The sequence below is a fragment of the Hipposideros armiger genome, unplaced genomic scaffold (assembly GCF_001890085.2).
Source record: "Hipposideros armiger isolate ML-2016 unplaced genomic scaffold, ASM189008v1 scaffold_12, whole genome shotgun sequence".
Classification (NCBI taxonomy): domain Eukaryota; kingdom Metazoa; phylum Chordata; class Mammalia; order Chiroptera; family Hipposideridae; genus Hipposideros; species Hipposideros armiger.
Window position 1 is genome coordinate 3,189,127 of NW_017731362.1, and position 15,469 is coordinate 3,204,595.

Here is a 15,469-nt window from a genome sequence, read left to right on the forward strand (position 1 = left end):
CTTAACCTGCAGCCATACAAAAACAGTCCACCTGCTAGATTAGGCCTGTGGACTATGATTTGCTGACTGTTGCTCTGGCTGGATGTGAGTGCTTCACCTTTTTAATTCATTTGTCTGAATTGCTCTTAACCAATAATTTATATTAAACTTTTCATAGTTATCCTTCCAATAATATATATATTTTGTAACTTTTTATTTCGCCTTAGTTTTTCAAATTTACAGAAAAAATCCAAAAATAGTACAAGGAGCTCTCCTATGTCCTTTGCCTAGATTCATCAGCTATTTGCATTTGCTTTATCTCTCTTTCTTTGGCTTGAGTCACTGATGTGTTTCTGTCTTAAGCAAATATGTACTAATCAGTGTTCTGACTCTGTGAGATATGACTCTCTTTTATACAGTAGATAAATTGATATTCTAATTCTTTACCTAGCTTTATGAAGGTATTGTCCTCTAGGCTGTTGCTCCTAGTAACGCATTGTAAGTGTTATGTTGGCATTCATCTGCCCAGGAGCACTAACCCGTTGTATCACTCATGGTATTGCCATTTTACTTTTTTCTGTCTTTATGAATCTCAACCCTGATTGAAACCTAGGGTGAAAAGCTGGAGGTGGTGGAGCAGACACATACATTAGAAATGTTTGTCCTAATTATATTTCGTTTTATATAATTCAATCTATCTTATTGTGGAACTCTAGTTGGAGTGCACTGGAATTGTTTTAAAACCACAAATTTCGTAGTAATGCAACCAGAACTTACTGGTCTAAAAAGATTTAATGTCATCATATGTTATCAAGAAGTAACTGGAGGCATTTAGTGAATTTAGGAAATTCACTAACTCATTATCTTCCTTCTTTCCCTCGTGGATGAATTTGGAGAATACATACAAAGATCACTAAAAGAAGGCTTGCTTTAAAGAGCTCAGTTGGGCAGAAATTAGGCACAATTAAAGTGAATAAAGACTGGAACTCCTTTATGATTTTGTGGAACATTAGAATGTCCCAACTCTAATGAGATTTTTATGGTAAAATACATCTTATATTTCTTAAGACATGATTACCTCAATGTGGCAAAGTGTTTTTATAGCATTCTGCTTCTAAGGTTATTAATATTTAGCTTGATCATGTCTGCAAATGTTTCTACATTTCATATGGTTAATTATGTTTCTTCTGCCAGATATTGGCTTTTAAAATTGAGAAACTAAACTGTAATCTAGGTGTAGTATTACTAAATTTTGGGGGAGAAGATTTGTAATGTCTACTATATTGTTGTTGTCTGTGGAAGAAATGCTTACACAATAAAATGAAGGATTTTAGAATATGCTTCTGGATTTTCACTGAATATTTATGCTTCAGTCAAGACAGACTAAAACTGCACTTCAAATTGAATTTTATATCTATATATATGGAAAAAAAGAAATTTTCTGAAAAAGATATAATGTACATGATATGTGATTTGTATAGCCCCAGATTATTTTAATCTTTTTGCTCGTTTACTTTACAGTGTAGTTTCTCTGTGAGACTACTGTGTGTATTCTGTGTTGGTGGTAGTTTTTTTTCCATTAGTGCTTTTTGAATTTGTAAAGCATACAAAAATACCAGCTGAGAAGCCATAGTTTTCAGATTGGCATCTTAAGGAGGACTTTCTAGGCTAGGAGGATGAATGCTAGGGCTTTATAAAGCACTACATTTTCTTACAGTATTTACTTCCATGCAGTTATTATAACTGTAATCAGCGATCATAAAGACATAGGAATGTACAAATTTGTTAATTCCACAAAATATATTTATATTTAACATAAGTGAAAGTTAAAGTTTTCTTTCTGAAAAACCTAGTGCTGCTCAAAGAAAAACTAGTATTTGAATAGTTTAAAAAATTGTGTGGTTAAAAATACTGTCTGAAATTATCTGGATATATGAGGTATTATTGTAGTAACCTGGAACAGGTAGAAATATTTTATTACAAGGAAAATTAAAAAACATAGTATATTCAACCAAATAAAAATCTGATTTGTAAACTAAGTGCAGGATGAGGAAAGAGTTGATTGAATTATGTTTATCTTCATTGACTAGTCAACTTGGATAAAGCAGAAAGTTAAACTCATGAAAAAGAGCAAATGGAATCTTGAAGAAGTAAAATTCCCATACTTCATAAAATGAAGTTTTTCCACTTTTCTGTAGATCCTCAGTTTTAAAGAAAGAGGAGTTTGAAAAACTATGTTGTATTGGGTTATAATACTATAATTCTACTGCAAATAAACTATCTTTTAAACAGGACAAGTGAAATAATGTATGATGTTCTTGATGAGTCCTTAAGAAGAGCCGAGTTAAATCACAATATCACATATGGTAGGTAACATATGTAAATGCTACTTTAATGACTAACAGTATTTTTCAGTATTATAGCTGACTTTGTGTTAGAATACTACAAATTCCAATAGAATTTTATATGTTAATTTTTAAGGTGGTTCTTTGGGTTATTATTTTTCAATGGAAGCATTGAATAACTAATAGAAATCATTTTAAATGATGGTATTATTTTATTTATTTTTAAAAGATTTTTATTGGGGAATTGGGGGATGGGAACAGCGCTGGGGAATTGGGGGGAGGGGAACAGAGAAGTTGCTGTCCTTTGGTTCTTCAGTCTAGTTGTGGAGGATATTGCTTCACTGGCCCAAGTTGGCACCATCATTGCGCTCTTCCCTGGCGAGGCAGATCAGTCGCCGGCTTCTGGACGGCTGCTCACTGCGGCTGCTGGCCGCTCACACTGGCTGCTGGCTACGCATGGTAGCCCATGGCAACCCATGGTAGCCCATGGCAACCCACTGCAGCAGGGGCTGCAGCCTAGGGGCTGCAGGAGTTGCATGCCGTCGGTGGCAACTCACGGCAGCCCAGCTCCAGGTTGAGCTGTTGTTCAGCATCTTAGCTGTAGAGGGCAGTGTCACTGGCCCCCATATGTGGGATCTGAACCGGGGCCCTCTGGGCGTCCCAAGCCAGCTCTTAACCAATGCACCACTCGGCCGGACCATGATGGTATTATTTTAAATGTTGACCTAAATTCATTATTATATTTCTCTTTTTTTAAGACTTTATTTTTTAAGAGAAATTGTCTCTTTGTTGAAAATATTCATCGACTGAGTAGACCTGTCCCATATTTAAGAAGACAGTTTTAAATAAATCAGTCAGTTAGCTAGTTGTCAAATATTTATTAAATTTCTGTTATTTGTCAGGCCCTGTGCAGGATGCTTGGAATACAGCTGTGAATAAAACAGTATGATCATTGAGTTCATAGATTAGATAGATGGGAAGGAACAGATGCTGGAAATGCTATAAAGGAGAATTACAGGGTACTGTGGGAGAATGTAGCAGCTAGTCTTAGATGAGGGGGAGAACAAGGAAGGTTTTTATGAAAAGGTGATGTTTAAGAACTCAACTGAAGGATGTGTAGGCTATAGATAAGGATATATATGTGGAATAATAACATACTATTTTGTGATGAGACAGTACCTATTTATATACAATTTTATACAATTCACAAAGTAATTTAGTTAATAGGAGACAAGAATAAGTTGGCGAGGAGGGTGGAGAACTGAGAAAAGTAACCAGAAAATCTTCCAATCTTAGTAGCTAGAGGAAGCAACTATTAGTTCTTTATTGATCAGTTTGAGAAAGCTCAGTGAAAAAAATTGGGATATTTGGAGATATTTAAAAGGTAGAAATAAAGCAGTTTGAATTTTGTATGCTATGGAGAAGAGCAGTAGAAGAGGCATTGAGAGATCTAACTCAAATGAAAAGTCGTTTCATACTCTGGTGAAGTACCATGAAGTAGGGGATGGAGTGCATTACTTGTTTTTTCAGACAGTGGTAAACTGGATCATTAAGAACAATGGTGGTAGAAGTGTAGGGTGGACTAGAGTGCAGAATTTGAACTAGTTTAACTGTAATAAGAGTGCTTGACAAAGATGCAGTAGGAATAAGGAGAAAACATTGTATGCATAAGAGTTGTACAGGAAAAATAATGCACATGGTAATGAATTAGGATAGTAAATTTAAAAGGATAGATTTATGTTTTGTATGTATAAATGGTAATTAAAGGCAATATGAGTGGTTTATTCGCTTGTTCAACCAGTGTTTATTGAATGCCTACAAAACAAAAACTTTATTTGTAAACTAGGTATAGACTGAGGAAAGAGTTGATTGACTTATTATTCCTCCATGCTAAGTGTGGGAGATTAAAAGAAGGGTAAGGTAGACACAGGCCCTGCCCTTACGTATAATGAGCAGTTGATGTTATCTCGGGATTCTGCTATGTAATGAGAGGAGTAAGGGGCCAGAGATAAGGATGACCCTGATTGAGGCAGTTGGTTTGGCTAGGAGCTGTCAGAAGATCCAGAGAAGCGTCATTCTTTGCAGGCAGCTAAAGTAAGTTAGAAAGTTTTGCTTGAGATATAAGCAGTGTCTAGGATAAGAGTTTGAAAGGCTCTCAAAGAATTCTGTTTAAAATTAGTTAAGAACCTGATTTTCTTTTTCTTGAAGAAAGCTTTTTTTTTTTTTTTTGTAATTGACATTTCAGCTTTAATTTTTTTATTTTTTTGAATAGGTAATATATGCACATGGTTCAAAATTCAAAAGGTAATAAAGGGTATACAGTGAACAGTAAGTGTCCCTTCGATCCTTGTCACCCACCACCCAGTTCCCCTTCCTGGAAATAACCACTGTTACCTGTTCCTTTTGATCTGGAGAATACTGTATACCTGATGAAATATTTTTTAATGTTCTCCACTAGGACACCCTTCTCTTACTAAAACTGCTGGAACCAACACCAGCAATTTGTTTCTTTGTAGGCTGTCAGTCCAGTGTTTCACCTCGCCACAGAAACCTTATAGTTTCTGTTGTTCCATTTATTTCGTTTATTTATCCTTCCATTGTTATGCTTTTACCCCATATTTGTATTGATATAGTTTATAGCTTCCTTGATTTCATCAATAGTAGAGTATTCTCTAGTAATCCTAATAGAAATATTTTATTGCTTAAGACTGTGAATTTTAAATTATAAACTTCATAAGGGCAGGGACTGTGTCTGTCTTACTGACCAGCATATCCCAGTAACTGGCACTGGGTTAATCAATAAGTGATACATTTTAACTGAATTGAAGGAAGAGAAAGTCATTTTACTTTTATCAGTTACCCGTCTGATTAGGTTCTAGTCTTAATACTTTCTAAACCATATTTTTATGAAAGTTCATTATTATAACTTACCTTAGTGTCAAATCATAGAAATAAGAAAGAAATTACACTAAAGACATTTATTGAGTATCTGCTATGTGCCAGGCATTGTATAAAGTGATGTAGAGGAATATGAAGAAGTATAAAATGTAATCTTTGCCTTCAAGGAATTTACAATATAATGGAAGAGATAACTTTTATGAAAGCATAATACCAGTATAAGACAGAACGCAAAGAGGTTGTCCAGGGAATAAATATTACAGGAGTTCAGAAGCAGTAGAGATCATTGAGGGCCTGAGGGCACACATGAGGAATTATTGATGTAATAGGACCCCGAAAGGTAGGTAGGATTCATAGCCAGAAGAGAGGTTGAAAGGGGTTCTAGGAAGAGGGAACATGAGAGAAAGTGGAGATGTTTAAAACAGTTTCAGAGAACTGACTCACCAGCCCAAATGGACGGTTCATAGTGGGAGCAGTGGAAATGCCACATTGTGGAGGTTTTCTCATGGCAGCCAAAAGAGACTGGACTTCATACTGTATGAATCTGAAGTATGGAAGACTTGGTCAAGGACTGATAAGAATGACATTTTTAGTAAACTAGTAAATTGGGAGTACAAGGGACAGAATCATTAGAAGTAATAGAAGTACCTTTCCCTGTTTTTCCCACTAAGTACACCTAAAAACCCTGGGCATTGTAGGAGCACACGCATATGTAAAATAAACGTAAGACTCTGGAAGGTGGAGAAATGAAGGTAGACTGGTTAGGGGCCTTGGGATGCAAGGAACGACAACATGGTGAGTACGCTAGGTTTTCTTTTTGTCTTATATACCCAGACTGGGTACTGGAGAGCCAGCAACCTGGAAATGCCAACAGGTGCAAACAGAAATGCCCCAAGAAAAGCCTGCTGTCTAGCCAAAGGTCCAAGAAGAAAAGGGCAAACTAGCAAGATAGACACTTTTAGACAATAGCCCCTCTATTATAGCCAAGTAGTACGCAGAAAAACTATGGCTCCGCCTGCCGCAACAAGGCTTAGTGGAGAGCTGATATTTCCACGCTCACGGGTGTAAGGGGGCACCAGCCCTCCCACTAGGCTGGTGGCAGAGAAGCCCAAGCAAAGAGCTGGAAATTTCATCCCTGCTAGGTGTTAACGGTACCCCCTCCCTTGCGTTGTCAGTGGAGATGATGTGGGAACCTTGGATTTCACGTTATCCAGGAATAGGAAGTAATGAGGTACCCCTCCCCTCTTTGCTGGGTTGGGTTAGAGGAAGCCTGGTGGAGAGTCAAGACTTTTGTCACCGCTCAGGGGTACTGAGGCCACCCCCTCAGTGTCAGTGGAGGCCACATGGGGAGCAGTAATGAGGTGTCCCTCCTCCCAGGGAGGGTAGCATCAGCAGATACTCGCATCCCTCACCCAGAAGGAACCAGGATCCCCTCCTCTCAAAGTGTCAGGGGCAAAGTGGAGGACCTGGACTGCCTCCCCCATTGGGCACACTATCCCTATCTCCCTGCCAGAGTGGTGTGAGTAGATAGAGACATAACATTGAAAATCAAAGTGAAGTCTAGTCTGAAGGATAAGGAATCAGTAGAACTTCAAATTTTGTGCATATTCCAACCCAAAATATCTGTGATAAAACCTCAGTGTAACGGATGTTAGAATGTTATTGATTTTTAATTTGGTAATATTTAAGTAAATATTGGTATTTTGATGGTATTTTGGTTAGAACCTGGGTTCCCCCGGAAGAGTAAATAAAGCTCCACATTGTATGCTTAGAAATTCTCAGAAGCACTTTTCTTTTAACCACTGCGTAGGAGACAGCAGAGTGGCTGCTTTTTCATTTATGGACTTATACTCACATTTTTTAGTGTTGGAGAATAAAGGGACTTTAGGTGGGAATTTAAAAACCTACTAAATTCATTTTCAGCTCATTTACACCTAAGTTGACTGACTATTAAGTGCAATTTTGAACTATACCAGCTTTCCAGAAATCGTATGAGCATCTATATATAGAAGTTTAGATTTTAGAAGGGTAATGAGAATCTTTTGTAGTAAAATAATTTGATAGCAGGAAAGTTCTGAGATGGCAGGAATCCATAAAGGAAAATATGTCAGTTATGATAGAAAGTGGAGCGTCATTTTAAATTTTGCTTAGGACTGTCATGTTTGTTCAGGATTTGGCAAACTTTTTCTGAGAAGGAGGCCAGATTGTAAATATTTTTGGCTTCATGAGTCACATAGGTTTCTGCCACATATTCTCCTGTGGCTTAACCTGAAACTAGTATAATGTTATATACTCATATAAATTATATCAATTAAAAAATGTAAAAACTATTCTTAGTTCACAGGTTTGCAAAAATAGACTGATGTCTGGATTTACTGGTAGTTTGCCCATTCTTGCCTTAGTTGATTAGTTCATTGACCAAGACTCTCTTTGTTTAGTTCATAAAGTTGTAAAGTCATAGCACAGAATAAAGACATTTTTACAGCACAACATCTGAATATACAAAATATCTTTTCAGGTTCAATTAACTTACTTTGTAGGTTTTCCTTTAAAGTCAGTTCCCTTTTTAATAAGAAATTTATATTTCTGATTTTTCTTTCTCCCCTAGAAAGGGTTTATGTAAAGCTTTTTACACAAAATTTATGTGTACCTCAATTGATAGGCAACTTAGCAATGTAAAACATAGCTAGTTGAATAATCAGGATCTATCTTGTACACAAAGAAGTATCTGATTTTTATGTTTTAAGCTTTTGGAAATAGAGAAGGAGTGATTCTATCAAGGACACTTGATGTGCTTCAACTTGTAGTAGAACTGTTTTTAAGTCTGCTGATTCTGTGTCTCACTTCTCATACTGTGATTCCATAGAGCATGCAGGACTTAATGGTGCCTCCCTCAGTGATTCTTTGTTACCATGGCAAAGCTCCAGCTCCTTGATTCATGTTCTTTAAAGGAGTTTGAAAAAAATTTTAGTGTCTACTTTGATCTTCTATTTTAGTTATCAGATCTTTGACTATATGATCAAATTTGAACACTATCAAGATGTTCAAATAGATTGTTCTATATTCTTTGATGTTAATACTGAAGAAGTGACTTGAGGATTTTTGAGCAGTAGCCCCACTTTGAAATAACTACTAGAGCATCCCCAAATGATTGTTGATATAAACCACATTGAAATAAACCACATATACAGTTTCTGTGTATAAGTGGTAGAAACTGCCTGAAAGTAAATTATTTTAAAGGCTTCAAGCGGTGTTAGAAACATTTATTTATATAGGAACAATAAATATATTACTTACGTGTCCATTAGAATGTAATCTGCTTGAGGGCAGGGATGCTTGTCTGTTTTGTTCACTGCTGTATCCATACTACTGGAACAATGCCTGGCACATAGGAGGTGTTCAGTAAATACTTATTGCATGAATGGGTGATCATTCTTATGTATTAATATATATGATTCTCTTTAAATTATACTGTGGTAACGTAATCCTAATAACTATAAGCCTGAAAACAGTAAAGTTCATATCTGAAAATTTTCCATAAAGATTTTTACTAAAACTGACCTTTCAGTTAGTTTGTTTTGTGATGAGTCTACACAGATATGTGCTTTTATTATGCCTCAACATGATCCCTGACAGTTTTATATCTTCTTCCTCTAGCTATTCTGTTTGAATGTGTGCATACAGTCTATTCTATTTATCCTAAATCAGAATTACTTGAGAAGGCTGCCAAGTGCATTGGAAAATTTGTTCTGTCACCTAAAATAAATCTCAAATATTTAGGTAAGATGATTGGTTCTTTTGACAGAAATTACAAACAGAGCTTTTGAAATTTGCTGGGTATGTGTTTCAAGTCACTTGGTATAATGTAATCTTTGTTTCTAGGACTGAAGGCTCTTACCTATGTTATCCAACAGGATCCTACTTTGGCTCTTCAACACCAGATGACAATAATTGAATGCTTAGACCATCCTGATCCCATTATTAAAAGAGAGGTAAACTGGTATTTTGAATAGTGTATGTCGAAGTGTTACGATCTTTAAACTTTTTGTTGATATAGAGAGAGATGAAAGTGGTGGGCAGTGTGTATGTGCGTGTGTGTGCACGCACGTGTGTGTTTTAACTTTTGAGAGCATTTTATTCTTTCTACTAAAATTTAAGGAACTTTTCTAAAAAGCACTTGTGTCAGTATCTACAGGAATGGCTTTAAATTATGAGTTAGAGGAGTAAGGTCCAGTTACCTGTATGGATTCATTAATATTTTTTTGGTCCAAGAATTGTATCACTAGGAGACCTGAATTTTATTGCCAGGTCTTCCTATTAGTACACTTTTAAGATGTAATATATGATGACTGATATTTTTTCATTACTTTCCTTAACATCTGTAAAATAGGCTAATGCATTTCCTATTACATATGTAGGAATGTTGAAAGAATAAAAATATCTCTAAAATGATTTGAATTTCTTGAAAGGAAAGGTGCATAATTTACTTAATTGTTTTTGACTTTTTCCTTTGGTAAAATTGCTTTAATATGTACTTGCGTGTCTATATAAATATTTCTGTTAATTCTCATGTAGAGAAATCACTCTATATACCTTCATTGAAAATGGTATATAGGACTAAGTTCAGAAGAGCAGATAGTTTTATTTCTGATTTTAAAAGAAATAAAGATAAAAAGAACCTACTAAACATATAAATTACTTAAAAACTATGAGTTAAAAGTAGTTATTGAGAGAATACTGTACTGCATTAAACAGTTGTAATTTAAAAAAGAGGGCCGGCCAAGTGGTGCGATGCTTAAGAGCTGGCTTGGGACGCCAGAGGGCCCCGGTTCGGATCCCACATATGAGGGCCAGTGACACTGCCCTCTACAGCTAAGATGCTGAACAACAGCTCAGCCTGGAGCTGGGCTGCTGTGAGTCGCCGGCGACGGCTTAGGCTGCAGCCCCTGTGGCAGTGGGTTGCCATGGGCACAGCCAGCGTGAGCGGCCAGCAGCCTGCAGTGAGTGGCCGTCCAGAAGCAGGTGACTGATCTGCCTCACCCGGGAAGAGCGCAATGATGGTGCCAACTTGGGCCAGTGAAGCAATGTCCTCCACAACTAGACTGAAAACCAAAACGACAGCAACTTGTCTGTTCCCCTTCCCCAAATTCCCCAGCGCTGTTCCCATCCCCCCAATTCCCCAATAAAAATCTTAAAAAAAAATATATATATATATATAAATAAAATAAAAAAGATAAGATTATGAAATTTGAATTTTAAAGGCACTGTTTTTGAAACAAAACTATTTTTGACAAATTGCCATAAATACGATGTGTGTGTATGTATACACATATTTCTTTGTGTTCATATTTTTAACCTTTGGAAAATTGTTATTTGCCTTGAGTGAATCTGAGAAGTTATAGATGTACAAATTTCTGTGTGTAGCCATTGTAGAAAAATGAGACGGTGCCAAGGGACAATAACAAATAACTATATGGCTCTTGCACTTTGAACAGATACACAGCATGCATTTTCTGTGTGAGGCTGACTACTGATTTGAACAGGGTTGACTTAAGTATGGTTCTCTTATTGTTATATTGAATTATTAGGCTGTCATTTGAAAATGGAAGTCAAAGGGAAAATAGGTGACTCTTTAAAATGATCAATTCTGATATGTTTGGTCCATTCATTACTTGCAGTGAGAAAAGTAATTTGAGTTCTTTGGGGAACATACTGAGTATTGGTGGTACCCCAAGAAGGCACTGCAGTATTGTCTCCTCAGTGCCACTGTCACTTCTAACTTTCATAAGTCATTACATGGCAAGAACTTTGGTCCTTGGGTATGGAGTGACCTGTTACTTGGGGCTGGGATTTCATTTTACCTGATTTTATTACCTTTCTTTCATATAAGGAGAAAGAAGGCAAGAAAGAGCTAACAGAAAAGACCTCTGCCCATTGAATCCCTAATACCATACTCCATTCAGTCCTGAAAATGCTAAATTTCATGGTCTTAGAGTAGGAAATAAATTTGGTGTAGAGTATCTAAAAATATATAACATATAGTTTAGAGTGTACAGGGAGTATGTCTAAAGCAGCTTCTTAAATTGAAAGCTATTGATGGGGGGACTTATGTATTTATAGATTTTAAATAAAATTAAGGATTAAAAAGAAATCTTTTAAAATGTATTATTTTTTGTACTTGAAGTCTTGGCTGTGAGGATTGAAAAATTAGAGCCCTAAAGATATTTTGAACAAGTTCGACAAGTAGGATGTGTGGAAATTCTCCTGCTGCTAATATTGTTGATCCTAAAACACCAGTAAATGATACTTTCTTAGTATTGCCCTCGGTCTTATGTTGATTTCTGGGAACTATATTTTTAGAACCTTAATGTAGGACATTAGAAAAGCAGCCAAATGGGAGCTTGCTCTGGTACTGGTCTTCCCTCATCTTAGTTACGGCAGCAAGAGGTGTATTCCTCAGCGCTGACAAGTAGCTATCAGATGGTTCTTCTGTGATACTGAGGTTCTGAACATAGGCCTTGCTAGGCTTTGAAGTGCTTGGGCCACCAACCTTTGTCCATCTATTAGAGGCCATTTGCCCTTAGCTGATAAACCCACTCGTGCTGTTTTCTGTTGTTTGGAAAATACAGTTTGCAAGACCTGGATTTTTATATGTATATGCACACAAACACACATACACACATACAGATAGGCACAAGTACTGTAGGTGTAAGAAGCTGTTATATTTTTAGAAAATAAATTATAAAAGTTTTAATTTTTTAGTCTTTACACAGCCTTTCTTGTAGAGATGTCAGATCATAATTATATCAATAAAAGGCTTTTAGACTTTGGAATTGATCGTAATTATTTTTTTGACAATAGTTTTATTTGTCTTAAGGTTTATTGCTTTATTTTTTTTGTATCTAAATTTTTTTTTTAAAGATTTTATTGGGGNAGACAAGTTGCTGTTGTTTTGTTCTTCAGTCTAGTTGTGGAGGATGTTGCTTCACTGGCCCAAGTTGGCACCATCATTGTGTTCTTCCCGGGTGAGGCACATCAGTCGCCGGCTTCTGGACGGCCGCTCACGATGGCTGCTGGCTACACACGGTAGCTTATGGCAGCCCACTGCAGCAGGGGCTGTAGCCTACGTCGTCGCCGGCGACCCATGGCAGCCCAGCCCCAGGTCTAGCTGCCATTCACCATCTTAGCTGCAGAGGGCAGTGTCACTGGCCCTCATATGTGGGATCCGAACCGGTGCCCTCTGGCACCCCAAGCTAGTTCTTAACCAACGCACCACTCGGCCGGCCCTGTATCTAAATTTCTTTAGTAATCATTTAGTTCTGTAAATTTTGGATAATAAATTTCTAGTTTAATTTTTTTTTTTGTTTTAGTCAACATTTGCCATCTTCAGAGGAGGTATAATCTGTATTTCTTTATTTCTAATAAAGTTACCTTTATTAAGTTCTGTGCATTTCTTGAGCACTTATAAATTGACCTGCCCAGTAGATCTATGTAAAAGTGCAAGAATCAACTATGTTATAAACATATATGTTACTGTGTTTGTCAGTATTATAAGGCATAGTTTTATAATACTGTTTTTATTTCTCTTTCTTAAATAGACGCTGGAACTTCTTTACAGAATCACTAATGCACAGAACATAACAGTGATTGTCCAGAAAATGCTTGAATATTTACATCAGAGCAAAGAAGAGTATATTATTGTCAATTTGGTTGGCAAAATAGCTGAACTGGCGGAGAAATATCCTTTGTTGGGACCATGAGTCATAAAATACCTCTAGTTACACTGTGATTTTAAAATGATTGGTATAGACATGTTCACTTGCAAGTTGAGTTCTGAGAACTAGCAATAACTTAACTTCCCTTCCTGATATTTAAGCCCCTCTTGTCAAAAACAGGAATTTGTGTAGACTTCTTAGTGGATGGCTTTTGTTTTTCCTGGCTCTTTTCATACAGTTGTTCAGTATTATGAGTAGGAAGATAAAAGAACCTCTGCCTGATTTCTTTCAGTCTCTTCTTGTCTTTGACTTTACTTCCTGCTCAGTTTCTTTTCTGAGTAAAAGTTGTTGTTTTGGGGGTTGGGGAATCAAGATGCTAAAATTTATCCTTTAAACTATTGTTTATATTAGAAATTGTCACAATAAAATAGTTGGGAATGCCATTCACATGTTACTTTTCTTCACATTAGTTTTCTAAAAGGCAGAGGAACTCTTACAGGTCACAAGGATATTCCATTCTTTTTAAGATGTTTGCTGTTAAAGCTAAAAAAGAATGTGTGAATAATATTAATCAGATTATCTTGAACATTGCTTAACCCTCCATCAGGTGCAACTGATCTCACAGATTCATTGCACTCAAATTTTCAAATATCTAACACTTAAGTATCGTGTCTCATCACTTCTGTGTCTTACCCCTCTACTGGAATCTATCGCCAGTCGTCTTTGTGACTTAGTAACGTAAAGGCGTATTTCATAGCGGCATTTTTGTGTGCAGTGAATCTGTGAGATCAGTTGTGCCCAACAGAGGGTTAAGTTCTAGCCAGTGCTATTGCTCTGGCCAGCAGAATGATAGAATTTTAGAAATGAAGAGGAACAGATGAGAAAAGAGGTTAAACAACTTGTTCAAGTAGACATATCACAACATTTAGCCTCTCTGAAGTGTATATCATTATCCATTATTTGTCATTCGCTGGAACATTTCTTTCAATTAGTTCACATTTATGTATTGGATCCTATGGTGTGCAAGCAGAGTCCTAGATAAAGCAACGTAAACGTGGTTTGTTAAATTTATTAAGTCAGATTTACTGAGCACCTATTTTACATAAAACTGGAGTATAGAACAGTTTATTGGCAGAGGTTAAAGATAAAAATGCCAAACTAGGATGAATTGGGGGTTATTTTTAAAAGGTTTATGCGGAAAGGATAATTTTAGTAAGTGACATTTGGAAGTGTACTTGTTCTTAACACTGTGGACACATATGCTCCTGATAATGCATGGTTTATTCAGACAATGAATGCTGTGTTTTCAGTGGGAGGAGATGTAATGCATCCTGATATTCCCAATAACTTCCTGAGACTGCTGGCGGAAGGTTAGTAAACTACTGCATTCTGTAAAGTAGATTTTAAAATTAAATGTTTTTATTACAGAGTCCTTAAAGAATGTAGTGGAAATTAAAATGACATATTAATTTCTTTGTAGGTTTTGATGATGAAACAGAAGATCAACAATTAAGACTTTATGCAGTTCAGTCTTATCTCACTTTACTAGATGAGGAAAATGTGTTCTATCCACAGAGATTTCTTCAAGTTATGAGCTGGGTGAGCAAAGTATACTAAATTACAAATGTTTATAACGTTATTTTTTTATAAAACCAAACACTAACTATATTTTTTTCAGAAATCATTCAGTTCTACTCAGTTAACTCCTTCAGCTGTCAACTTTTCCCCCAGTAGTTACCTTCTATCACTTAACTGTTGTCTGTTCATTCTCCCTGCCATCTCACTTTTCTAGCCTTTTACAATAAATATGGCAATTGGTTTAGATCTCTGTGTCTACAATACATTTGTGTGTTTTCTATGTGAATCTGTATTTGAATGTGTGAATACTCACAACTGTGATATATTAGTTTTCTATTGCTGTACAAACTTAGTGCTTAAAACAACATAAGCTTATTACCTCACCGTTTCTGTGGGTCAGGAATCTAGATATGGCTTAGCTGGGTTCTCTGTTTAGGGTCTGTCAAGGTTGCAATTGAGGTGTTGGCTGGGGCTGCTGTCTCATCTGAAGCTTGTGTGGTGAAGGATCCACACTTCCAGGTTCAGGAATCAGTTTCTTCAGCTGTAAAACTGAATGTTTGGGGTTCAGACTATCAACTGTAGGCTACCCTTAGCTCCTAGAACAGTCCTTAGATTCTTGCTATGTGGGCCTCTCAACATGGCTGCTTGCTTCATGAAAGCCAGCAAGGGAGATAATCTCTTTGTAAGATGAAGGTCACAACTTTATGTAATTTCATCATATGTAATCACATACATCCTGTCATCTTGTGTATTCTTTCTTGTGCGTATGGGTTAGTGTGTGTTTATGGGGGAGATTTGGAGAAGTGCAACTGCTGGGTCATAGAGTATGCACATTTTAATATTTTATAGTTTGGCCAAATGTTAGCATGTTAACTTAAATTTTACCCAGACTTTTATTTAAGAATTTTTATTTTCTCATCTACAGGAAATTTGAAAGACTTGGATAATAAATAT

The 15,469-nt window shown here is 36.4% G+C and overlaps 1 protein-coding gene across 1 annotated transcript in view; it reads left to right on the top strand.

Annotated features, from left to right (window-relative positions):
* AP4E1 (adaptor related protein complex 4 subunit epsilon 1) overlaps window positions 1-15,469 on the top strand; it is a 57,415-nt gene that overhangs the window by 14,008 nt on the left and 27,938 nt on the right. Inside the window, exons 8-13 of the mRNA XM_019664844.1 lie at window positions 2,272-2,345; window positions 8,880-9,002; window positions 9,105-9,214; window positions 12,821-12,960; window positions 14,195-14,307; window positions 14,418-14,536. Of these exons, the coding sequence (XP_019520389.1) occupies window positions 2,272-2,345; window positions 8,880-9,002; window positions 9,105-9,214; window positions 12,821-12,960; window positions 14,195-14,307; window positions 14,418-14,536 (679 nt within the window). The remainder of the gene's footprint in view (window positions 1-2,271; window positions 2,346-8,879; window positions 9,003-9,104; window positions 9,215-12,820; window positions 12,961-14,194; window positions 14,308-14,417; window positions 14,537-15,469) is intronic.